At 35.3% G+C, this 27,288-nt stretch overlaps 1 protein-coding gene and 1 long non-coding RNA gene across 4 annotated transcripts; one reads left to right on the top strand and one right to left on the bottom strand.

Annotated features, from left to right (window-relative positions):
• Positions 1–3,847: 3,847 nt before the first annotated feature.
• On the top strand, positions 3,848–13,830 carry LOC110798304 (rhodanese-like domain-containing protein 8, chloroplastic). 2 transcript variants are annotated; one of them, XM_022003481.2, is made up of 8 exons: positions 3,848–4,228; positions 5,885–5,938; positions 6,573–6,722; positions 6,822–6,981; positions 7,626–7,717; positions 11,962–12,065; positions 12,185–12,457; positions 13,544–13,830. In XM_022003481.2, exons 1-8 carry the CDS (start codon positions 3,899–3,901, stop codon positions 13,584–13,586), a joined length of 1,206 nt encoding a protein of 401 aa, XP_021859173.1. In that variant the 5' UTR covers positions 3,848–3,898; the 3' UTR covers positions 13,587–13,830. The 2 variants fall into 2 exon arrangements, with proteins under 2 accessions (XP_021859173.1, XP_021859172.1); XM_022003480.2 differs by having other exon boundaries at positions 13,533–13,830.
• Positions 13,831–18,028: 4,198 nt separating this feature from the next.
• On the bottom strand, positions 18,029–23,598 carry LOC130467872 (uncharacterized). Of its 2 annotated transcripts, XR_008927847.1 has the most exons (5): positions 23,133–23,598; positions 20,246–22,785; positions 20,059–20,145; positions 19,337–19,401; positions 18,029–18,290 (listed from the first exon to the last, which is right to left on the bottom strand). It is a non-coding gene; the product is annotated as an uncharacterized lncRNA (long non-coding RNA). The 2 variants fall into 2 exon arrangements; XR_008927846.1 differs by lacking the exon at positions 20,059–20,145 and having other exon boundaries at positions 22,563–22,785; positions 23,133–23,508.
• Positions 23,599–27,288: the final 3,690 nt, after the last annotated feature.

Below are 27,288 nucleotides of genomic sequence, written 5' to 3'. Positions count from 1 at the left end.
GTTATTTATTTTATGGGATTTGGTTGTAATATTTTATGGGCCACCCTTTAGACCACTTAGTTAATTTTGACTTTAATGGTTTTAAATTGTTTTGTTGCTTTGCATTTATTTTCTATGGAGAATAAATGTAGCAGTGACACTCCCAAGGTTTGGACGATTGTTTTATGAAATAAAAATAGAGTTTTTATAAAAGGTCCAAATTTTGAGAGTGTTACAGTTACTATATGATATCTGTTCTATTCCAGCAGCAATAGCTGCATCTTGATCAGTGAAGATTGTGACAGGATGCATGCTTTCCTTCCAGAGCTTTAAGAAAAGTTTCAAAGACCCAAACAAAGGATTCAATGATTTCATCCCCAATAAAAGCACAAGCAAGCATTGTGTTTTTCCAATGATTATTTATACTATCAAATGGATCACATATGAGATTGTACTTGTTTGTTCTGAATGTAGTATCAAACACAAGTACATATTCATATATTTGGTAATCTTCTAGCATCATGGAATCACTTCAAAATAGGCATTCAACTTTTCCTTCATTATTGAGTCTTACCATGAAAAAGAATTCAGGATCTGTTGACTGCAAATCATACTGTTTGTTCACTAGTGTTTGTGAATCATTGTCGTTAATTTGCTTCATTTTTAACTTATAGTAGTAGTTTAGATGATCAATCATCGAATGACCTAGACCGTCTTCTCCACCAGTTCCAGTTGACATATATCTATAAGGCTCCATTGGTCTTAGACCACATTATGACATTGCTGCAATATCTTCTTGTTTAGGGTCTATCATTTGTCGTTCAGATCGGTGGAGATAATTACTTATTTCTATTATTAATTGATGATTATGAAGCACTACACGATTTTCAATTTCAAAATCTCCATTTTCATTCTTCTTTTCTACTACTTGAGTTTCACATTTTGTTCTTTATTATCAACACTCTCCTTTTCCTTCCTTTTTTCTTTGTATCTGATTGATCATCTTCAATCTTGAGTTCTTTCTGAGTGTCTCTTATTCCAGCAGCAGAGCAATAGAAGTATTTTCCATTAACAACAATGATTCCTTCTTTATATCTATTCTTTCCTTTTCGAACACCAAACCCGATAATAGCAGCATGTTGGCAATATAAATCATAAATTTCATCAGTTGTTTTCCTTGCTTCTCCAATTAAACAGCCAGCTAATTCTTTTTATCAATCTTTTGTTGCTCTTCATGATTTGAATTGTCTAAGATTATGTGGTTTGTATCAATTGTATGTATTGTTGAACCTTTACAAAGACATATGTTTTCATTATTTTAAAAGTACTATATAGTATTATAGTAATTATATAAATAGTTAAGTATAATTACTGTTTATATGATATAGTTACTCTACGGTAAATATAGTTACTATATATAAGGAAGAGTAACTATAAATTATAAAAAATTACTATTTATAATGAAGATTAACTATAGAATATAAAGAGATATAATATGTAAAGAAGAGTAACTATTTCAATACAAAGAGTTACTATATGTAAATAAGAGTAACTTAACTATAGAATACAAAGAGTAACTATCAGATTTTGTGGTTTGTATCAATTGTATGTATTATTGAACGTGTACAAAGATAGATGTTTTCACTATTTTAAGAATACTATATAGGATACAGTAACTATATAAATAGTTACTGTTTATATGTTATAGTTATTCTACAGTTAATATAGTTATTGTTTATATGTTATAGGTACTCTAAAGTTAATATAGTTCTTATTTATATGTTATAGTTACTTTACAGTTAATATATTACTGTTTATATGTTATAGTCACTCTACTGTAAATATAGTTACTATATTTAAGGAAGAGTAACTATAAATTATAAAGAGTTACTATATATAAGGAAGCGTAACTATAGAATATAAAAAGATATTATATGTAAAGAAGAATAACTATTAGAATATAAAGAGATATTATAGGTAAATATGAGTAACTATAGAATGCCAAGAGAAACTATAAGATTTCGTGGTTTGTATCAATTGTATGTATTATTAAACCTGTACAGAGACATATGTTTTCACTATTCTAAGAATATTATATAGGATTACAGTAACTATATAAATAGTTCATGTTTATATGTTATATAGTTACTCTACAGTTAATATAGTTACTGTTTATATGTTATAGTTACTTTACTGTAAATATAGTTACTACTTCGTATATTACATGTAAGAATAACTATGTCAACAAAAGAGTTACTATATGATTTAAACAGAAACTTAACCACATATATTCATGATAAATTTAAAGTTAAAATACGACTATTAGAGTACCTATAACATTATAAAAATAACTATCGGAAAGAAAGAGTTACTATATGGTTTTCATAGTAACTATGTAACATATATATTAGTAATTATAATATTAAAATGTCTGTACACTATTATAATAACTAGATTACATAATAGGGTAACTATATCAATACAAGAGTTACTATATACGAAGTACTTAGTAAGATATACTATATCATACCTTCTTCAATAGAATGATATGCAACCATAGCTTGCTGAGATCTACTTTTATCTTCAATGTCGTATAAATTTCGACGATTTTCTAATTTTCTAAAAAATAAAATTACGCAATCAGTATAATGAATTACTATGATTCTTCGTAGTTACTAGGATTAGACTATTAACTTCGTAGTTATACAGTTGTTCTTCGATTGCGCGATTTAAGACGACATTGAAATCGATTAAATCGTCCTCCATTGTTGAAGCTTGAGTTAATTGAGGAGAGAGAAGCTGCTGGAGGAGAGAGAAGTTGTTGAAACACGTGTTTTTTCTATTTGCCGAGATCACGTGAGATCAAACCTAATCAGCGCTATAAAATTACAAAAGTATCCTGGTCCACTCTGAGGATATGATGGACCGGGTCCATACAAGTAGAATCGCATTTTTATTATAGCTATCGTAAGATTATCTATTAATGTTGAATGCTTGAAGATTCGTAAATTCCCAAAATACGCTATTTTTTCACTTATTTCCCAGTATATCGTCCATGTTATATATATATATATATATATATATATATATATATATATATATATATATATATATATATATATATATATATATATATATATATATATATATATATATATATATATATATATAATGTACAATAAACCGCTATCTTGAACAACGGTTTAAAGGGGTAAACAACTATGTGAAATACCGGCTTATGTATTTAATGAACCGCCATTTCAGGTAGCGGTTAACATAACACAATATTTTGTTATAAAGAAAACCGCCATTTGAGTTAGCGGTTTATACCGTTGATACGCCAATTCATATGGCGGTTTATTTTTAAACAAAACCGCCATTTCAATTAGCGGTTCTAAGCTGAACCGGAAAAAGAAAATATTGTTTTTCCTTCCATTCTAACGTGGACAATATGGAAGGAAATCAGGAATACTCCCTCTGTATTTATTTAAGAGATACACTTATCTTTTCCGGCCGTATTTATTTAAGAGATACACTTGTCATTTTTAGTAACTTATCAACCCCACTATCTAATTAAATAATATATCTACACCCACCCCCACCCCCACTCCCTAAAATGATATGGTCCCCGCTTGTTTTTCTTATTAAAATATCTACTCAACCACACTTATTTTATTACTTTACTCCGTATTTCATTTAATTTTTTTTCTTAATACCCGTGTCCAACCAAGTGTATCTCTTAGATAAATACGGAGAGAGTAACGTATTTTGGGAATTATCAGATCTTTATGAATATTGAAGAAAATCGTCCACCGTTGCTTGTGCGTTTTTAAATTACAAACCATAAAAATCCATAAAAATCAGGTGCCAACAAGATGAGGTACTGTCACTGTGAAGTCTGTGCTTATTTGTTCCTGCTATGGCTTCCCTCAACATTACTCTCCCGCCATCCACACCAATTTCATTTTCTCTCTCCTCCCTCTCTGAATTCCATGGCCGACGACTCCCTCATTCTTCTACACCCCCGTGTTCTCTTCCCAACTTACCACACGGCAAAATCCATTTTTCACACGGGCGAAGGAAACTCATAACACCCAAAATCAGCTGCAGTTTCTCTTTGATTCCGTCCACTTCTGGGGTTCCAGTTGTGGAAGATGATGATAGCGTGTTCATAGTTGTTAACTTCTATCACTTTGTTTTCATCGAAGATCCTGAATTGGATGTTTCCAAGCATTTATCTGTTTTGGAGGTTGATTTCTAATCTCTCTCTTAACCCCAGTTTTTGTAATTTTTCTTGTTTGGTTTGGACTTCGGATGAATAAATTATATTGCATTTGTTAGGATTGTAATATAGGGATGTTTTTTAATTGGAGATGTCATATTGGATTTTTTAGTTGATATTTTTTTTCCATTGTCATAATATAGTGAAGTTACATTTTGTCGTTGTATCATATAGGAAATGATTTCTATAATACACTTGGCTATTTTTTTGCAAAATTTTTCATTTAGGATGGTTCCCATTTACTATAGGCAAATTACACTCGTTGACATGAACTATAGCCTTGCTACAATCATTACACGAACTTGTATGTGTAATTAAGTTGACATGAACTTGATCCCTAAAGACACTCAGTGATATGATTTGTTACTAAGACACTCGATGACATATACTTCGTGATTAAAAGATCTATTGGGATGACATTAATAACTTTACTACCAAGTTCGTGCCAGTGAGAGTCTTTGATGACCAAGTTCGTGCCAGTGAGTGTCTTTGATGACCAAGTTCATATCAATGGTTGTAGTTGGGCCATAGTTCCTTTCAATACGTGTAATGTTGCGTTTAGTATATGAGAGAAAACTTAGTGCGAGTGTATTGTGCGCATGGTACACCCGGATGTCTTTCATATGGGGTTTATTAATAATTCTTTTTCGAATGGACTTTATTGGATTATGGAAGTTTTATAATGATAAATTTAATCCATCTATTTTTACTACTTGGAAATTGGCTATATAATGAGTGGGGTAATGATATAGTAGATGGAAAATTTTGGTTGGTTATGGCGATGCATTTTATTGGAGGACTAAGGGAAGAATTTTGCTTAATATGAGAAATTTTCTCTTGAAGAAAGTTACTTGGCATGAGGTTCACCCAAGGTGTGCCTAAGCACATCAGGACCCCTGCCGCTTTGAGATTTTTTTATACATTTCTTCCTACTAAAAAACCAATAAAAAGGACAGCTCTAAGTTATTCCGAACTTTGTTTGCTTTCCAGTATGCTTGATACGAAAGAATATATAATTATAATTGCGTGGGAAGTATGAAAATAGGGAGTGAGGAGGACAAGTCATAGAATAAAAGGAAATAAACAAAAACTAAAGGTTTCCCTTGCTTTATCGAGTTAGCTACGAAGGAAAGGACAGGACTGGATATATGTAGAGTCTGCTAGCAATAATGACTTGAGGACAGTATTAAGCTTTAGCAGCTTGTGGTCTATGCGGTCTCCTAGTTTGCGTGTTGCAATATAATGCAAGGATATTCAAGATTGGTGCGCTTCATGGTTTCTTACTAGGAATAATAGCTCTGTAGTGCAGTTTAATTTGTGACATATCTTTAGAACTTTTTACCATATCTCCTCTTATCATCATGAAAAACCATGTTAATTATGTACTTAAATACTTAGTTAATATAATTTTTCCTTTATCTATTACTGTTATTTATTGGATCTGGATTGCCTTCTCTTGCATTTCAGATAATGCAGTCTAGTCATGTACTTCAATTCTGTTAAGTAGATACATTGACTTTTTTTCTTTTTTCTTTGATCTGTGATATATATGATGCGCAAAGATATCAATACTTAGCCTTTTCATGATTTTATTAGTCATTCTCTTTACTGATTTTTTGTCAGGAGCTTGATATACATGGGCGGATATATATCAATGAACAAGGTATTAATGCACAGGTATTACTATCCTTTTTCTTAATATCATAGTTTTACTCCACTTACGTATATGTCCAGCATTATGCACGCGGTTTCTTCATATTCTAAAGACTTTGTTTTTCTGATGTGCATTTTGTTTGTGCTGATCAGACTACTTCATTTCTACCACCTTAAAATTCTAAACATTTCTGGATCTATTAGTATTATGTCTTGTTATAGAGTTCGTTATATTCTGATGCGTCTATAATCATTCGCCATTTAATCTGTTCCTCGATACTCGTCTGCAATCAGAGCAAAAGTACTTTTAGCGTGGTCAGGTGTAGAATCGAAATGACAGCTTTTTGTATGCAGGATTTCTTGTCAATTGAAAGTTTAATGCTTTTGACATTAGCATAACGGTTTGATGATTTTGCAATGCAAGTAACTATTGTACTCATTGATTTCACATAATTTTCAATTTCACCATAATGGTACTTGGAGTCAGGGTGTATACTTGTCCTTCTGGAATTTTATTTAACTCGGTTCCTAGTCTTGTATGGTTCTTAGGTCATGATTATAACTGTGTAATTTTGGGGCGTAGCCTGAAGGTATCTAGAAAACATTTATGGTTGATTTTTTTATTTGTTTGCTATATTTATTTTCTTTGTTATTACAGTTTAGTGGACCATCGAAAGATGCTATGTCGTACGTGAAATGGCTAAGAGATGACCAAAGATTCAATGATATTCTGGTCCAAATTTCTCCTTCTTCAAGTGGACATGCATTTCCAAGATTGAAGATGCGTTATAAGCCTTCGTTGGTGCAGGCAAGTTTTGTATACAACTTTTGATCAACACCGTCACTCATTTTCCTCCGTTTTGTTGGAGCTTTCGTGATTTCTTGAATTGACATATATGATGTGTAGTTTGATTTAGGAGCTCAAGATCTTCCGCTCCTTGATCCTTCTATGCGTGCAGAGCCTCTATCACCAGTTGAATGGAGGGCAAGGTTAAAGTCACTAGATAGCAGTCAAGACACAACAAATGAGAATCACAAGAGTTGTATTTTATTGGACGTGAGAAATGGTAACAGTTCTTTAAAATCATTGCTTTTACCTTTTGTCTATAATTAGAACCTCCAAATTATGACATAGGAAATACTGGTGATCAGAAGAGGTCTTTTGCATTGTCTTTCCTAGTTTTGAGAATAGAATCCCCGTGTCTTCTTGTGCTATTTAAGAATATAAATTTGATTAAAAAGTCCAATCATCTTAGATTTGGCAGTGAAAGTATTAGCAGATTCTGCATCTTGCTTATTTTTAAGTTTTACACTTTTACCATTAACACTTTTGCCCCGCTGTTCTTGGTCTTTTTGATGTGCCCTTTCCTGATACGTGGCTTTGATGTTTAATTCTGTTTCTCGTGTTGTTGGGTCTTTTCAAATTATCATATGAAGTATTTTATTTTTTGGCTGTGGGATGTAATGGACTAAATCAAAATGGCTCTTAAAACCTCTTCGCTTTCTTTCCATGAAGTAGAAGATGCTCTTCCCGTTGTCGTCCCATTATCGCTTTTGGGTCAATTGGAAACAACCTCTCTGCAATTGCAGGGGTAAGGTTGCATACACCCGACCCCCTCTTACCCCGCTTCTTGCGGGAGCCTCTTTGAGGCAATGGTTAATGATAATGATAATGATGAGAGATAAAGTTTTCGTTGTTACTGTTGGTCAGGTTATGAATGGGATATTGGTCACTTCCAGGGGGCTCAACGTCCTGAGGTTGACTGCTTTAGAACTACTTCATTTGGGCTATCAGATCTACAGGTATTGCTTGACAGAATCTTCAAACATGCATTTTGTTCTTGGTGCACAAAGAGATCTTCATAGATTTATGTAAGAAAAAATTATCACTTCTGATTACCAACACAGTATGACAGTATTATGTCGTATTACTTAATTGCCTGGGTGACGAGAATCATTATACTCCCTCCGTCCGACTATTTTTGACACTTCCTCTGAATGGATGTGTCTATCTATTTTCATCTTTCTCTTATGAGTTTTTTTTTCTCTCTCACGTTAACACTCTTTCAGCCGATCATTGAACACTATTAATAGGAGGGATTAATTAAAATGGAAATAGTTGCAGCTGCAAGGCATTAGCAGAGATCGATTTAGCTATTGCTCATAAACAGGGATGACTGACAAAGTAATGCATTCCGGATTCAAATTTTAAACCCGATACTTCTCATAAAGTTATAAATATACTCCTGCATATACAACCTCGACAACTTATATTGACAAAATGATAATAATCGAGAGAGATGGGAACTCCACCCTCGGACTTGGAACTAAAGTTTGGCTTTGATGTATTAAATTTAAGAGTAATGAAAGATGTTTACAGAGAGGCAAATGGGGATTTGGAGTGACAAAGGATCAAACGTCTTTGATGACGGAAAATGGGAAATTTCACGGACTCAATTCTTTTTTTTTTTTTTTTCTTTTTTTCCCTGCCCCTCTTAGTTGGTCCTGACTGATTGAGGCTAAGTTAATTGAAAGATGGTTAGGGATTCAAGACTTCAAGGGCACAAGGAGACCTTGTTTTCCATGTAAGTTGGCACTCGTATGCTGGGGACAGAGGCATATACAAGACTATCTTAGTACAGTGGCTGATACTGTGTCAGGTTATGCGTCTATTGAGATCTATTTAGGTACGTTGGGGGCTTTGGATTAGACTCTTTTGGCAAGTCTACTTATGTGTCGTGTGTGAATTGGGTTGAGGACACATGATGCCATATTGGCCTTGCTAGTTATCTTTATTGCTTTCATTAGATTCACATGGTTTTGACATACTCTCAAGTATGTATGTGTGCATGTGCTTATGCTAATTTTATTTTCTTATGGCCTTATTATATTTAAGCCTCGTATTAATTAGTTATTAGCCCTTAGAAGAGTATGGATCACTTGTTTTGCATGGATAAGCCCACACACTCCTATTCTATAATTTTCATATATGCTTCTGTTCTCTTAGGTGGATTAAGAAACTAGCTATGTTTGCCTATGGGTCTATCTTTCCTATGGGTCTATGACTAAGATTGTCAACACCACAATGAAAGGTTGAACGTTATAAAAGTACTTCTCGTTTCTTTTTTTGGTGAGACACTTTATTTTGGCATAGATATTAAGAAAATGGGACAAAGGAAGGTAATAGACAATAATATCCCTACCCACTAACGCACTAACCATGTACCAAGGTATGGTTTAAAAACTCACTCGAGTGGCGATACGAGATATCCCGAGTTGTAAAGATGTTTTTAAAAACGACGAGATCTCGGCCGGTTCAACCGATCCGAACCAATTTTGTCCGCATTAAGCGTTATTAGCCTCACATCTACTCAGTTTTTACCTGAATTGCCCATATTTTCGACAAAAAAGAAAGGGAAAAAGGAAAGAAATGGAGAACCTCCACTGAAATAGAGTAGAGAACTTCATTTCCATATCTAAAACAAGAGAAGAGAGAAGGTGGACAAAGGAACTCATTTTAATTATGTCACGTGTACGGTTTAGGGGAGGGGGACTAGGGTAGGTAGTCAGTGGGGCTGACATGCGGCTTCTTTTTTAAATTTGAATTCCTACGCGAGTGTCGCTACATGGTCCGCGACTAACGCATCATTTCCATTACCGGAAACTCCGCGACCGCGACCGATACTGCATTTTTTATCTACGGTACCAACACACACATGTAAGGGTGAAATAGGAAATTTATATTACAAAACTTACCAAACTAAGAACTGTGTCAACAAAAAGGAACTTTCCCAATAAGAAAGTGTGTCAACTAAAAAAGAATCGATGAAGTATAACTTATGTATTAAGCTTTTGTGCTTAACAGAGAGAGGGACAACAAACAAGGAATTTTTTTGTTCCTTACTCCATTAAACTTGATTGATATACCTAATTAGTGTATTTGAGGAGCCCTAACATTGCATCAAATACATTTATCTTCCCAGAAAACATTTAAGAATCCAATCTTTCTTTCAAGAAAATCATAATGTACACATAATTTTAAGGTGGAATATTCACATAATATCATTAAGGTCCTTGTCAATGTATCTCTGCCATGTTCCCACTGTGCATAATCCTATTTCTGATGTGAATAATAGTAGCAATGTGATTGAGAAACCCCAACCTGTTCATGTCGAATTGGGTGACATTGCAAAGGAAGTCAATTTTTGGCAATTTACAACATGTGATTGGCAAGGGGTTGATAAGGTATCTATGATTGGCAAGGGGATTTTCTTAGTTCGATTCACAACAATGGAGAATTGTAACAAGGTCTTGTACTGGTGATCAGTTCTTTGATTCAAACCCTCTAATCATGAAACCATGGTCTCCTGATGTTAATTTAGCAAAGGAACCTGTTAAAACTTTGCCTATTTGGATCAAGCTTCCTAGTCTTGATGTCAAATTTGGGGAGAGAGAAGCCTGTATAAGATAGTTGGTCAGATTGGTACACCCATTAAGGTTGACCAGGCCCCTTTGAAAACAGACAAACTGATGTTTGCAAAGATTTTAGGTTATGTAAACTTGACCAGCAGTTCCTATCTAATGTACTGCGTGTGAATGAAAAAGGCATAGTGATTGATCAACAGGTTGACTATGATTGGATCCCACTCCCTTGTTCCCTTTGTAAGGGGGTTGCACATAACTCTGACAATTGTAACAAGAACAAGAAGCAACCTAGGCAGAGGAGGGTTTGGGTGCAGAAAACTGCATTGCCACCACCTGCTCCTCCACAAGTTTTTCTGTCTACTCAAACTAGGCATACAGATGAGGAGGGTTTTGTGCAGGCAACTGGGTTCAGTAAACAAAGATGTTAGGATCTGAGGCATGCATAAACTAGAAACCAGTATCAGTTACTCAATAATGATGAGATTGCAGACACCATTTCAACAAGAGAAAGGGCTGAGTCTAATCAGGGGTTGATATCCCCTATGTCTAACGGATAATATAATCTGCTAGAATTTGAGGGGACTGAAAAGAAGAGATAAGCAGTCTCAGGTGAGAAGATTTATGCTCTCCTATCAAGTTAAATTGTTCAGTTTCCTTGAAATAAAGGTGAACGCTTCCAAAATGGAAGCTCTTTACCTTACAGTGTGCCCTAGTTCGTGCTTCAGCACTAACTTGTGTCATTATATAAGTGGTAGAATTGTGGCAGGTTGGGATCCTGATGCGTTTGAGGTTGATATTAGATTTATGAGTGCACTGCAATATCACCCCAAAGGGAACTTACCGAAGTTTCTTTAGTACATTCATTTATGGAATGACTGATAAGAAAGAGAGAGCAGTTTTTGGGACCAACTTAGTGTGCTTGTTGCTTCTATTAAGAAGCATGGGTGATTATGTGAGACTTCAATGCTATAATGGCAATGGAGGATAAAATTGGTGCTCCTGTCAGATTTTCAGAAATCCAAGCCATGAGGGACTGCATGGCCACTTGTGAATTGACTGAAGTCAATACTGTTGTAAGACTATTGACATGGAACAATAAGCTGGATGGAGTTGACAGAGTATTTACAAGGATAGATAGAGTCCTTGCTAACTCTTTATGGGAAGATCAATTCATGATTATTTCCCTATGATTCTAAGTTGCTACATGAGGCCGTTTAGATTTTTCGAAATGTGGGCCAGTGCTGAGGGAATTGATTTTATCTACTGTTGTGGAATTGATTCTCATACCAAAGAAGAGATAGCTTCTTCTAGGCTTAATTTTTATTCTCTCCCTTTTAGATACCTGGGTATTAGATCTAGGCAACTCAAATGGCTTGGTTTAGAAAATGGTGGCCAAGATAAAAATCTAGAGCTCCAGACTGGAGAATGCAGTTGTTGATTAACTCTATGTTAATGAGCAATAGTGTCTATTGGGGTCAGATCTTAATGAAGATGCCAACGTTTACTCTGTTTTTCAAGATACTTTTCACGAACACTGCAAGTCTGCACTTATGCATTGGTATCATTCTTCAAATTTTTGAGTATGATTGATTTGTATTATCTTTTTGTGTATTCTGATTCAGGTGACTGATTCAGACCCTTTAGTGAACGTAGATAAAGATAAAACAGACATTTTAATGTATTGTACTGGAGGAATTCGCTGTGATGTATATTCTACCATCCTCAGGTTGTTCCATCTGTTTTTTCTATTTACATAAATTATCTAATTTCATTTGAATATGAAGAAGTTTGGTTTATTGAATCTTTAGACCCTGTCTGATGAATCATCAACACTGTTTTTGACAGACAAAAGGGTTTCAAGAACCTCTACACTTTGAAGGGTGGTGTTTCAAATTATCTCAAGAAGGAAGGTCCAGAGAAATGGATAGGTAATTTGTTTGTATTTGATTCCCGTCTATCTCTCCCACCAGCCACTTTCAACCCTGGAGCCACGACCTCAAGCGGAAGTCAGAAAGCTCTGGATAACAGCAAATTTGCTAGATGTTATATATGCAATTCACAAGTTCATCAACTACGACATCGGAATTGTGCCAACCTCGACTGCAACCTCCTTTACTTGTAAGTCCTCCTTGTCATGAACTTTGTCAACAGGCGTTGTTTTTACTAATTCCTAGTAGCAACATCCCCTTGTCACGGTATGTTGCCACGTAAGTTTAAAATAATGAGAGAGAGGTCATTTGCTACACTTGAACCTTTTAATAAAATTTTGAGCAGTGAGTTGTGATAGTATCTTTGAATAGATGCCATTTCATTCAAACTATATCAACAGATGTTATTTCATTCAAACTATATCAACATCCTGTTTATTTTGTTAAAGATAAGATAGGAATTAAAAAACTTACAATTAACCTTACCTGATTGAGATACAAATCTTTGTTTATTTGCTTTTCCCGTGTCACCTTTTTTTCCAAATTGACACTACAGTATTTGTTTTATAATACAAATGCCCCAAATATTTTGTCAAAAAGTGTGTTAAGTGATTATTTTAATCAATTATTCATTGGGGCATTTAATTTCTTACGCTTTTTCCTTTGGAACATGAAAATCTCTCACACTTTTCCAATGTCCGATTTTGGATAAAAGTGAAAACATTATAAATAAACGTAATTTGCATTTGTTTAAATAAAAAAAGAAGGAATCTCAATCCACGTTAATTAGTCGTTAAATCGTTGCATGATACTAAACATCAAGATTAAAAAGGGACAGAGAGAGTAAATATTGACAATTTGACCTCTTTGTACATTTCTTTTTCATCCGTAACTGGTATGATATTTTCGTGCTTTTATAGCCATAATGCCATATGCCCACCTGCTGATGTGATGCTCCCCGTTACAAACTCCATTGGGCTTCTGCTAAATCCATGACACTCATCTTTATACTACTACTGTCATTTTCAAGATATGAACTCTGATAATATCCTAATGATACCTTTACTTAAAAGCTGCAAAGAAAAACTACATTTATATGAAAAGCTGTCAAATTTTAGAAGTAAAGGGTAGTTGTGGTATTGTGATTTGAATTCTCTAATTGACCTCTAAATTGTGCCCAATTTTTTAGGGTTTTCTTAAAAACTCCATTGGATAGTTTTGAAAAACTTGATGTTTTAGTAGCTGCACATCTGTTTTCATCTCAGATGCTGCACAGGTTGTGTGGAAGAATTGAGAGGGTGCTGCTGTCCAGATTGTAAAACTGCTCCACGGCTGAGACCTATTCTGTTCGGAAGTGGAAGGTATCAAAAATGGCATCTGTATCGAGACAGTAAGGTTAGATCAGAGATATCTTAGTTTAAATTAGGCAGCACTAACTAACTTCCCTTCATTTTATCATCTTTTATTTTGGTATCTTGCAGACTGGAAATTTGAAAAGGTACAACCTGATTTATGCATTTTGTATATAGTTCCGATGTGAATGAAATTACAACTTTGGGATTCTGATTTCTCTATATAGCTTCTTAATGTAACCCCCTCCAATTACGTGGTATTTGGCATCAACGAGGATGTGATGCTAAAACAGTAGTAATCATATAATCAGCATCAACTATCTTAAACAAATGACTCCCAGGATTACACGGTAGCGTATTACAGAGAATTCTATTGGACATAGATTTAAAGACATAAATCGAGCTTGGAGAGACGGATATCGGATATGTGTGGCAATACATTACACACATATCACCCCACACTATGACAAAATACACCAATAACATGACAAGACAGGAAAAGGGTAATAGATAAAGATAAAACATTATATGACAAAACACAACAATTAGAACATAAAAATAAGAGAGAAAAAGAAACAAAAAAAAAAAAAGTAGAGAGGGAATGAGAAAAAAAAAAATAGAAAGAGAAAATTCCATTTTATTTTAAAAAGTACCATTTAAAAAAAAACAAGTATTATTCCTTTTAAAACAAGTAGCATTTCTTTAAAAACAGTACAATTTCTTTTAAAACAAGTACCATTTGTTTTAAAACAAATACCATTTTTTTTAGAAAAAAGTATCATTTCTTCAATATTTTCCGTATTCATAATCAATCTCAAAAAAAATTTGCCAACAATTTTTTTTTATCTTTTTGCTATTTTGTCTTTTGCTCTGATATGTGTATTGTCACACATATCAGATACTCCCTCTGTCCCTTAATACTCGCACCGTTTTGACTTTTTGCACTATTCACATAATTCACTTTGACCCTATTTTATTTATAGTATATGAAAACAAATGTTATTATATAATATATTGTTGGTTTCATCTTAATATGTATTTTCAAAATATTAATATTTTTATAAGTTTTTATAATATGTAGTTAGACATATTGGTGGTCAAAATTGTGCATCGGCATGCGTGTCCAGTCAAAACGGTGCGAGTATTAAGGGACGGAGGGAGTATGTATTTGTAGTTCCTCCATATAAATCGGCAAGTAAAAGAACGACATTATATTATAGACAGGGGCGAAGTAAATTTCCTAGGTAAACAGTAGCGCGAGAAAAATTGATTCGAGGTGAGCCATCTATCATGTCCAACGGTGTGGGCATATCTCTATTGATGTGCTGGACTTCTTTAAAACTGGAAAATTCTCCAAGAAATCAATGTAACTTCAGAGACCTTTTTCCTAAGGTAGAATGCCCTGCTAAAGTTGGTGACTTTAAGCCTATTTCATGTTGTGTCATTATCTATAAGTGCAACCAATTGCATGTTAGTTTATTGGTGATTGATGCTGAATTTGGTAGGGAGGACCTCGTGTTCGATCCCCCGCAGCAATAATTGTGAGAGGACTGAAACCTATCAACTCAGAACTCGCCCCGAATCCGGATTAGCCCTAAGGGTGTACCGGGTGGTGCACCAAAAAAAATTATCCATAAGTGTATCACGAAACTCTTATGTGAGAAGCTAAACCTTGTGTTGGCTGATGTGGTTTCTGATACTCAAGGAGCTTTCTTGGCTAAAAGGACTATTCTTCATAATGTCTTAATTTGGCAAGATTTAGTGAAGACGTATAGAAGGATCTAGAAACAGATGTTGCATGTTTAAGTTAGATATCCAAACGACATATGACACTGTTGAATTGGAGTTCTTACAAGAAATGCTTCCCAGACTATGTTTCCTGCTTTTTTCCAGATAAATGATAGGCTATAATTATCTGTTTATTTGATTAGTTGAACTCTGAAACCGAGAAATACCTCTGGACATAATAAGGATGACTACTCTTACCTTATGTTCATGAGCAAGCATCAAGCGACAAAGGAATTAGGCAATGCACACTTGTCCCTAAGGACAAGTGGGAGACTGAAAGAAATAATGCCCTTGGTCCAAGTATGCATTCAATGCTAAGTCTAATAAATGCGGTTCAGTATTAATTAAACAAGTTAATAAATTCAGTGAGATCAAGTGAGCTGAATGCCTAGCTAGAGGCCGCTTCAGTTCTAGTGGAATTAATAATATTAATCCATAGCTTACTCTTGACTGAACCCGTAGGGTCACACAAATAGTACGTGAACGGATCAAGTATTTAAGTGAATATATTATTCATTAAATACTCTATTTATGAACATTCGGAAACGACGGATCTCGGTTCCAGTGGGAGCTGAAATCGTCAAAAGACAAAATATAGAACGCTCCGGAAATGATGATATTGCCGGAAACGAAAATATGGATCATGACGGAAATATAAATATTATCCAAGTCGTAGATGTTGCCGAAAACGGAAAAATGGTTCGTATCGGAAAATATTATCGGAAATAGAAATATTGCCGGAATCGGAAATATTGTCGGAATCGGAAATAAGTTCCGGAATCGGAAATATTAACGGAAACGTAAAATATTTGTTCGAATCGGAAATGAATTCCGGAATCGGAAAACGAATCGGAAGCGCGACGTGCGAACGCTCGACGAACGAGCTTGCGAGACGCAAGGCCCAGCGCAAGCGCCAAGCAAGCCCGCGCACGGAGCAGCTACGCAAGGGGCCGAGCAGCAGCGCCCAACGAAGTGGGCCGCGTGCTGCTTGCTGCCAACGCCCAGCGCACATAGGTCGAGCAAAGCAGCAACGCCCATTTGTGGGTTGCGGGCTGCGTGCTGTACGACCAAGCAATGTGGGCTCAAGGCCACACGTGCAAAGCCTTGGCCGGCTAGGATTGCTTGCGAGTCAAGTAATCGTGTTTTCCTAATTCTACTAAATTTAGATGTTTTAGTTAAATCTGAAATACTTAGTATTTGATTAAACCTAAAATTCTAATGTTATTAATGAACTAGAATCCTATACTTGTTCTTGTTCGGTTCGGGAGAAGCTATATAGGGAAGGAACGCATCACATTTTATGTATACTAATTGAATATGTGCAATTAATTTGGATTCCTGGCTTTATGGTTTTTCCGCATGAATTATAATGTTTATATTATTCATAACCCTATAGCCGGAGGGTATTTTTTGATCCAAAGAATCAAAGAAAGGTGTGCAAGCTTAAGAAATCCAATTATGGATTGAAGCAATCATCAAGGAGTTGGAATATACGATTTGATGAAGCAGTTAATAAATTTGGCTTCATCAAGAACCAGGACGAATCTTGTGTATACAAGAAAGTCAGTGGGAGTAAAATTTCATTCCTTGTCTTGTATGTTGATGACATACTGCTTATTGGAAACGACATTCCAATGCTGGAGTCTATAAAGACTTGGCTTGGAAAGTGTTTCTCAATGAAATACTTAGGAAAGACACAATACATATTGGGCATTAAGATGTATAGAGATAGGTCTAAGAGGATGGTTAGACTAAGGCAAATCACTTACATTGACAAAGTGCTAGCTAGGTTTAGTATGATGGAAGCCAAGAGATACCATCTACCCATGTCACATGTCATATATCTAAGAAAGACTCAGTGTCCCAAGACATTTTATGAGCGTAGAAAGATTAGTGGAATTCCATATGCTTCGGCTATTGGATCTATATCTAAGCAAGACTCAGTGACCCAGGAGAGGCGCATTGGACTGCTGCCAAGAATATCCTAAAGTACCTGAAAATGACAAAGGATTAATTTCTGGTTTATGGTGGTACAAATCAGTTGATTGTTAAGGGTTATACAGACGCAAGCTTTCAAACCGACATAGATGATTTCAGATCACAGTCTGGTTTTGTGTTCTACCTTAATGGCGGAGCAGTAGGCTGGAAAAGTGCTAAGCAAATCACTATTGCGGATTCTACAACTGAAACCGAGTACATTGCTGCCTCAGAAGCAGCAAAGAAAGCAGTTTGGATTCGGAAGTTCATTCAAGAACTTGGGGTTGTCCCCTCCATAAAAGGACCAATGGTTTATATTGCGATAATAGTGGAGCCATTGCCCAGGAAAGAAGCCTAGGAGCCACCAGAAGTCCAAGCAGTACTGCGGTGATTTCACAAACTTCAAGAAATTGTTGAACGGAAAGAAACTGACGATAACGTCGCAGATCCATTTACTAATTTTTTGCTACAAGTGAAGCACAATGCACATGTAGCAACCATGGGAATCAAGCATGTTGAAGAAAAGCTTTGATTTTCTAAGTTTTTTTTAGAACATTTTGTAACACCCCGACAATTCTCTTTTCCTAAAATAACCCTTTTTATAAATATAACTATAGAGAATTATCAAAGTATTATCGCCCGTGTGAAAACGTAACGGCTTATTCAGAATTTTGCAGCGGAAAACATAAAACTAACTTTTAGGTTTATAAATAATCGATTACATATTAAGTCCAAAAACCAATTAACGGAAATAAGGAAATACGAATAGTACGACAAATTTCAAGTCCAAATTAACAAACCAAATCATTTAACAAAACAAATCTAAATACAAGCTCTCTAATCCCGATCCCAATGATGCATCATATTCAAACCTGTAGATGGGCAACGCTTATTGATCCTTAGAGACTGCTCACCAAAGATGGGTCATCACAGGATCAATAAGGCATAGCCATGATCAACACACACAAACAAAGCACGTAATCAGCAAAGATGAGTACTACATACTAAAACAATAATAATCCTAACATGATACTATTAAACGAACAATCCTAACATGATACTAATGAACATAAATAAGGGCAGACAGAACATGATAATTTGACGACCATACTTGACTAGACTAGGCTAGACTTATAACAATAATATTATTTTAGTTGAAATAGACAATGGACCGAGTTGTCCAACCCGAAGTCTTCACTAAGGAAGACGAGGTACGGGAGCGACTCCGTAACCTCAGTGACCTGCGATATCGAGGAACTTTTGAATAAAAATAGGACACGATGATCAATCCGGTCCCAGAAAAGGCCATGGGCTACCACCATGAACCCCAACTCCTGTTTGTCCGTCACTTCAGACGTGCACAGTCTAAAGCTATTGCTATTCAGTTTCACTTTACATGATTTACAGATTAAAACTCTGTTATGACTCAACAATCACATAAATCATACAATCAACAATTATTCACAATTGTTTTTATCTTGGAATTAAGTATGTGATCACAAAGGCATCAAGCATGACTCATTCCAACTAAATCCAACCTTTCCTTTAATACTGATCAACCCCTCTATATGGGTATAAGGTTTCAACTTACTAAACAAGGTCCACGACCCTCATAAAGTAGTGAAATACTAAAAGGGAACAACGATCAATCGATCTGAATCAATATATATATAAAATAATCTAGTGTTCCCAACCAAACATGTTTGAATCGACCATCCACTAACATGTTATAATTTTCACAACGAAATGTATGCCCAATATGTCCATCCAACAATATTAAACATGCAAATTCAACATGACCAAGTTCATCAATAATATCAACATAACCAAGTTCAACAACAATCTCAACATAACCAAGTTCACCAACAATTTCAACACAACCAAGTTCATCAACGATTTCAACATGGTTTCAACAAATAACACACATTCCAAGCACACAGGTATGTACGTACCTTGTGTAAACAAACTGATAGGCCACTTTAACACTTTCAAAAGTCGCCTAAAGAGAATTCTCCGCCTAAAAAGCCAACAAGTAATCCCAATCAATTTCTAATCATTGGCAACCATAGTAAAGCATTCTAAATGCATCCTAAACATATTTAGAACCTTCCCCAATATCAAAACTTAAACATTTTATTTCCTAGCATCATAATTATTGAACTAGTGATTGAAATTCATTGAAAACTTTTTGCAAACATCGTACTTTAAATTTTCAGCAATATAAATTCATTTAAAAGCTTCACCAAGGTCAATCTATGTTCCTAGTATCTCAAAACAACAAATTTAATAATCCATACTCAACCTACCATGATTTACAATCATAAAAACCTTGAATTTCATGCTTTAAACAATCCAAAAATCAATATTTCAATGTAATTAGATAATCTGAAAATTAATAACCTTATTATATAATTCGTATAATCTGAAATCTATAATTTAAATCATAAAACTATAACTTTAAATTAAGAAAACATAATTCGAATTAATAAAACATGATTAAACCCTAACTTATATTTTAATCAACCAAACTGAAAATAATTCGTTTATAATCTCAAACCAAATCTGAAAATCATGTTCAAACCATAAAAATTATAAATTTAATATCAAGAACATAATTTCAATTAACAACTATAATTAATTAAATTAATTAGTTACTTTGGGTTTAAGAAATAACCAAGAAAAGAGGGAGAGAGGAGGTTGGCCGGCGGACAGGTGGTGGCTTGCGGCAAGGGTTGAGCACGGTGGTTGCGTGCGGTGGTTGCTGCGCGAACATGGTGGTGGTCAGCCATGAAATCGAAGAGTACAAGCAATGAAAAGAACGAAAAATAAAAAGGAAAAGGGAGGAGGAAAGAGAAGGCTACCGTGCAAGGTGGACGGCGGCACGATGAGTGGTTGCCCGATGGCGGTTACAGCAAGGTGGGCTGCTGTGCGAAGCCGAACGGAAACCAATCAAAAGGAAAAAGAACGCAAGAAATTAGAAGGAAAAGAACGAAGGAGAAGGAGGTCGAAGGAGCAGAAGGACCAAGCTTACCGGCGGCGACTGGTTGGACGCACAGGTGGTGGTCCGGCGGCGAGGGAGGCGGCAGCAAGGAGGGTAAGTGCTGAGGGTTTGTTACGTGAATAGTGAAGGAGGGGAGGTTTGCTTTTTTTTTTTTTTGGTTTCACGTGAAGTAGAAAAGAGAAGGGAGTATTGTGTTGGGTTTTATTGGTTTGGACTTTGCCCAATTGGGCTAGGAGTAGGATTTAGGTTGTTGAATCCAAAATGTTTAGGATTGCTTTTTAATTTCAATAGAACGTGATTTCGTAATTCGAATTCGTTTTGACGTAAAATTCAAAAATACATTTTGATTTCGTAAATCATTAAAGTATTCAAAATGAAATAAAATAATTATATTTTAATTACATATTCATTTCTAAAATCCGCAAATTGTATTTAAATATATTAAATATACGTAAAAATATATATATAAACAATGTATAAAATCACGGGGGATTACACATTTATTGGATCTGTGTTTAAAACAATTGGTTTAACCATTTCATATTTATGAAATGCTTTATTGCATATTCATTTAATTTTGGTTTAGTATTAAATGATATAGTCCAAGTGATTCAAAACATTCAAATGGGATGTCAAGATGGATTCTTTGACAAAGAAACTCCCATAGGTGAACTTGAATATTGAAGTTACAAAAGGATCCCTAATCCAGGTCATTGAAAAATTGGACGACCAATATGACTAATGAAGATTAGATTGCAAGTAGATTTATAGTTTAGTTTTTTGAACTAGATGGGCATTATATGTCAGTAATCTTTTGCATAGATACTTATAGGATCTCGTATCGCATTGACAATGAGAACACTTTAAGAGATTAAATTCATGTCATAAGTAGTTCTCATTAATGGTGATTAGAACCATTCCTCAAAACATGATTAATTATGATTGCTTGTTTGAAGATTAGTTCGCTTGATACTCGCTAAACATCGCACCGTAAAAGGAGATTATAAAAGCAGTTATTTGGAGTACTATGAATCAAAGTGAGTATTCATATATTACAAGAATTGATTGTCCTCCTAACTTTGATATGATATGGTGTTGTTGTGTAACAAGGCCTCTCGGAGAGTTAGATACTGTGAAAATGCATGGCCGTGCTCATAATTGTTAAGGCTTAACCTTCTGTAAAAGTTTAACAGTAGAACTCAGTAATCCGAGAAACACTTATGGACCTAATAAGGATGGCTTAGATCTTATCTTATGTTCAGCAAGTAACACTAAGCGACAAAGGAATGTGAATTCACACTTGTCTAAAGGACAAGTGGGAGACTGAAGGAAATGTGTCCTTCACCCAATGTGCATTAGTCTAATACCAAAGGTTCAGATTAATTACGAACAATTAATTCAGTGAGATCAAGTGGTCGGAACAGCTTCCTGGAGAAATGCTTCTGATTATTGAGTTCTAATCCTAATTAGGCTCACAACTTACTCTTGACTAAACCTATAAGGTCACACCATTGGCATGTAACAGATAACCGGATAAAATGAATCGAAAATTCATTTAATATCTTTTCGGGAAATTAGTTCGGAAAACATAATTATACGATTTAACATTGGATCGTGAAATCGTATATTGTATTGCGTATATTCGTAAGCTAGGCGAAACGAATAATCGTATCGAATGACATTGGGTCGTCAAGTAAGAAACGATAAATAAATTGTCGAAGGATAATTTAATCGCAACACGAAAGCAACCCACGAGCCAAGCGCACGAGGCGCAAGGCCCATAGGCGCAGCGTGCAAGCACGCAACGCTGGCCCATGGCCTTAGTGCCTAGGCGCGCGCATGGAAGAGGAGCAGCAGCAGCAGTGCTGGCCCACGGACCAACTGCTTGTTGCGCGCTACATGCTTGTCGTGGGCCTTGCTGGCCGGTTGGGCTTCTAAGCTTGGCAGGTTGGCTTGGCTTATTAGATAGGTTATTTCAATAAACTATTCCCTATATTTCCAACTAACGCTTAAAGGTTCACACATTGTTACTTCTTCCAAACTTACATCTCAAGTAGCTTAAAGCATAAAGCTGATGGATGCACAATCTATAAATCATGTAACAACATAAGAAAACGACAATATTAAACCTTATAGTATAATATAAGGTCATGAATAAATATAAAATCAAGTTTTACCTGATTAGCAAGAGATACATGAATAGGTGGAATTGCAAAGAACCTCATATCAGGGCAAATATTGTAATTTCCTTCTTTGCAACGATTGCAAAGCCAATAGTCGATCCTAGGCTCCAGAGCCACTTGGTAACCAGGAACTAGAGAAGTGACCTCTACCAACTTCTTCAATAATAGCACAACAAAAATCTCTTTTAATCCATAACGTTATTAACGTCCCCCTCATCTGCAATCAATATTCGATAACAACTATTTCAACCACCACTAGAGATAAAACAAAATGTTTGACTTCCATTTATCACCAATCGAGATAATCGGTGTTCGAACTTGAAGTTTTCCACTGAATTAAGCTAATAGATAAGCAATACTGAAGAATAGGCTCGAATCAACCATTTTTACCGCATAACAAAAGGAAATCCTAAAAATCGCGATAAAATATAGTAAACAAAGAGAAACTTCATATAAAATTCAATAAAATGTCGTCTATTAACAAAAAAAAGGTAATTGATTGAAATTATATAACAATAGAAGAAGAAAGAAGAATCTAGGGTTTAAAGGGGACATGAAAATTACCTTGAGCTGAGTAAGGAGAAGAATGAGGGTATCGAAATCATAGCGAATAAGCAGGTTCAAAAACGTTCGAACGTTTAGGAAACCTCGCTCTGTTAGTTTGATACCTTGACGTAGATGTAAGAGAATGGAGAGGAAGAAACCCATGAACAAGATCCGCCATTTGATTGTGATCTCCTCCATTGCCTATTTCAGTTCCTCAATTATCAATTGTAAACCTATGATGAATAGTAAAACCCTAAAATTAGAACTGGAATAGAGGATGTGAGGGGGGTTCAACGAGTAGTGAAATACTCCGTATTTAACTTTAAAAGAAATCGAGTGAACATGAGCCGCTCTTTTTCTTTTCTTATTTTCCTTATACGCTTTAATTAATTTTTTCCACATGTTTTAATAGCATTTTATTATCAAGCCCTATAATAAGTTATGGATATGATAGAGCTTATTGTACAAGTGCTATAAATGTGGTATATAATAGCTTTAATAGCAGAAGGGGTAAAAGCGGTATTAAAAAACGCTATTAAATGACATTTCTGTACTAGTGTAATATTGATTCTAACCTAAGCACATAGAGAACCCTAATTCTCTTTGTGCCTCCATTAGAGTGTTCTTCCCAAAAAGCAAAATATCTTGAAGGATATCTAAGCCATCAATCTCAAGACGGATCTGAACGTCTCGGTGAACGAAGTAGAGGAATGACATTTGGATTTCTTTTTCGTGTTCGTTGAACTGAGGGGAAAACACGCTACAAACATAAGTTATGCTTAATCTATATCTTATACATGCTTCCTGGCTTTGGGATTATTCCGCTATCATATTATGTATTTAACTGTAAACACCTACAGTGGTATCATGAGCTTCATGTAATTAAGTACTTTTTTTTTTTTTTTTTTATCATATTTACATATTTTTTATACTGTCGAAATTTGTCTGAATTTTTCGTGACTTTTCGAATATTTTCTTGATTTTTGGATGAATGGTAGAAAAGGATTCTGAATTCGTAAAGTGTCGGAATTACAACTTTTCCGACCCTAATCTAATTGGAAACGACGTTTTAAAATCAACTCATGAGAACAGAATGTCAAAACATGCTCAGACGTTGGAATTTTTGGTCGTTTTTGTTGTTTAATGAATTAAATCATTAAGTTGAAGTTGGAATTTTTGGGCGTTTTTGTTGTTTAATGAATTAAATCATTAAGTTTGATACGTTTTCGATTAATTATGCGACAAAATCAAATTATAATTAATTGAAATTTTGTCCTAGTGTTTTTTATAATATTATGAACCTATGGTAATATTTTCGTTCATAAATTTTAATTATAAACCCTAATCCCAATTCAACCTAGATTAATGGATTTTAGATCGAAATTTAATTTAATTAATTGGTTAGATCTGAAAATTTATTTAGGTGAGAAGGGGAATATGATTTCTGGTTTAAATGGCATATTTAAAAATTCATGGATTAAAATTTTGATTGGATTCGTTAATTTTAATCGTTCACTTAAACAAAATTTGATAAAAATCCGAAATTTAAATGTTTAGAACGATTTAAATGTTTGGATTGGATTATCAAAGTTATTCAATTTTTTTTGATGCTCATCGATCGTTAAATTTGGATATTCGTTAGCCTAGATTTATAAATTTCATAAATTGGATTGTTTGAAATTTAATTAAATCACCCACTTTATTATTTTTCGTAATTAAAATGATTAGAATTGTTAATATTATGAAGAATATATTTCATGCAAATAATGTTACGTAGATTAACATTGAAATTTTAAAATCCATTGGATGAGGGTGCTTGTCACGCGTACCATGGCTACGAAACGAAGGGGAATGCGGCAAGACGAAGGGTTGGGCGTAGCCCCTTGTGCACTGCACCCCAAGCCTTGGTACAACAACGCGCGGCCCCAGCAAGCGAGCTGGCGAGCTAGCGCGCGCTGGCCTAGGCGAGCGAAACAAGCAGCAGTAGCAACAGCGTCTCGCTGCGTGCGTGCAGTGCTGCTGCGCGGGGATGTGATGGCGTGTTTTGCACCAAGCGCATCAATGGGTTGGGCGCAAGCCTGGCCCATGTTGCACAATTTTGCAGTTTTTGCATCGATTTTACTTTTGAGGCCCCTGCTACCAGATACATAGTACGTATGTCGAATTAATTTAAGACAATGCCTTATTTTTCAGATGCATCAAATGTGTTCCTAGTTATCACGTTGGAATGCAATAGGAACATGATTTATAGACTTTAGTTAAATACTCCAGCCGTATTTAATTAAAATATACATTTTGGCCGACACGTAGTTTTAGGAGGGTGAGTTGAATTTATTAAAAATAAGACAAAAATGGGATATTGAGTTATTATTTGTTGTAGGAAGTTGATAGTTGATGGATTATTTATTGTAGTAAAAAGAGAATATGAGTTAGTGCGGGGAACACGAGAGGGAGAGAAAGGTTAATATAATTGGGAGTGAAAACCTTGACATGACAAAAATAGAAAGTGTGTCTTTTAATTAAATACGTCTGATTATGAAAAGTGTATCTTTTAATTAAATACTGATGGGGTAAAAGATTTTGGTATTGTGGGAAATAGGGCATGGAACTCATAGGAAGCATAATGTTCAGAAAAATAATTCTAATATGTTCACTTTTTCTTTGGAAGGTAAGATGAAGTGCTCCAACCTCGTACAGTCAACTCAATGTAATTTACTGTGTAAGAAAACAAGTACAAATATATTTAGGGGATTTTTATTCGACGCCCTATTTCGTTAAAAACGCCCTGATTTATTACGTTAAAGTACGAGTTTACCCTTTAGGAACCAATTCACCCCCTCCCTCTTCACCCTTCCTCCCTCCCCTCTCCTCATCCCTCCCTTCTCCTTTTAGAACGTCGAACACCCACTCCGGCCACCCAAAAAATCTGCGCCGCCCTCCTCTCCTTCGCGTTAGGATAATGGCTCCAACTTCTTGATTGTAATCTAAGTAGTTAACACCCTAATCCTATAATAAATAAAGTTAAAGAAACCATCAAAACCTCTTGTGGTTGTGGCCCTGCAGTAACGTAACTCAGCCATTCAATCCTTCTTCGTTTCGCTGAGTTACAAACCCAGAAAAAAGTAGTACTCATGGAAACCCAAATTAAACGTTAAATGGAAAAATAAATTTAATCACGAATTCAATTTCAATACACTGTTATCCGATGAATTGTAAACTATAATCCAATTTCACATATAATACAGAATCCAAGTATACAGAAAATAAAAAGAGGGGAAAAGTTAAATAGATCTATAATATTTAACAAATCTCACTTTACTGGAATAGGAATAGTTATGTGCTGAACCTCGTAGGTGGTGGAATATGAGTACCATCGGCATGTTTCCGTGACAAGGAATCTTATAGTTGTCTTTTTGGTGGACCTAAATGCAGGTTTTAGTGTTCGTGGATGGGTTTTCAAGTTAAATCTTACCGGTGAATCGCGAGAGGCGTTGGAGAGATGAAGCAAACCCACGCACAAGGTGTGCTTGGTAGCCATGTCAGCCGCGCACAGAAATTGCTTGGCTGCCATGGCCACCAAGCAGATCTTGTGCTTGGTTGACATGGGCACCACGCAATTTCCGTGCGCGGCTGACATGACTATCAACCAATCACCGTGCGCGGCCTTCAGTAGGTAAAAAAAAAACCAATATCAACCATCGTCAGTTCCGACGAGTAGTGGAGAGAAACTCAAGTTTCCCGACGGGATTTATAGTTTCCGGCGGGATGAGGGAGTAGTCTGCCGGAGGGGTGGTGAGGGAAGGGGCGAAAGATGGGTGAAAAAATTGAAGGAATAGGGTAACATTTTAATAAGGGTAAAAGTGTATTTTCATGTTAAAAATGCGGGCGATTTTAACGTACACGGACGTCGAATAACGATACACTATATTTATGTTTAAAAGAATTGCTATATCATGGTACATGAATACGAAGTATAACATCGAACAAAACATACGGATTATGTTAAAAAAAACATTTGACATCTATCCAAATTGATCTGTAATTGATAGTTTCCACAGAGTTATGTAGCTATCTATTACGCTGACATAATTGTTGATGGTGGATTTTAATATGGAAAACAAAAAAAAGTCTAAAGGCCACGGACACGGTTAATCATCGCAAAGAAACGTTGATC

The sequence above is a fragment of the Spinacia oleracea genome, chromosome 2 (assembly GCF_020520425.1).
Source record: "Spinacia oleracea cultivar Varoflay chromosome 2, BTI_SOV_V1, whole genome shotgun sequence".
In the NCBI taxonomy this organism is placed as follows: Eukaryota; Viridiplantae; Streptophyta; class Magnoliopsida; order Caryophyllales; family Amaranthaceae; genus Spinacia; species Spinacia oleracea.
This window is presented reverse-complemented; position numbering and strand designations above follow the sequence as displayed.

Coding starts and splice junctions, on each gene's coding strand:
- LOC110798304 (XM_022003480.2), top strand. CDS start 3,899: ATGGCTTCCCTCAACATTACTCTCCCGCCATCCACACCAATTTCATTT. Junction 6,723..6,821: donor ATAAGCCTTCGTTGGTGCAG/GCAAGTTTTGTA, acceptor TATGATGTGTAG/TTTGATTTAGGAGCTCAAGA. Junction 7,718..11,961: donor TTGGGCTATCAGATCTACAG/GTATTGCTTGAC, acceptor ATTCTGATTCAG/GTGACTGATTCAGACCCTTT.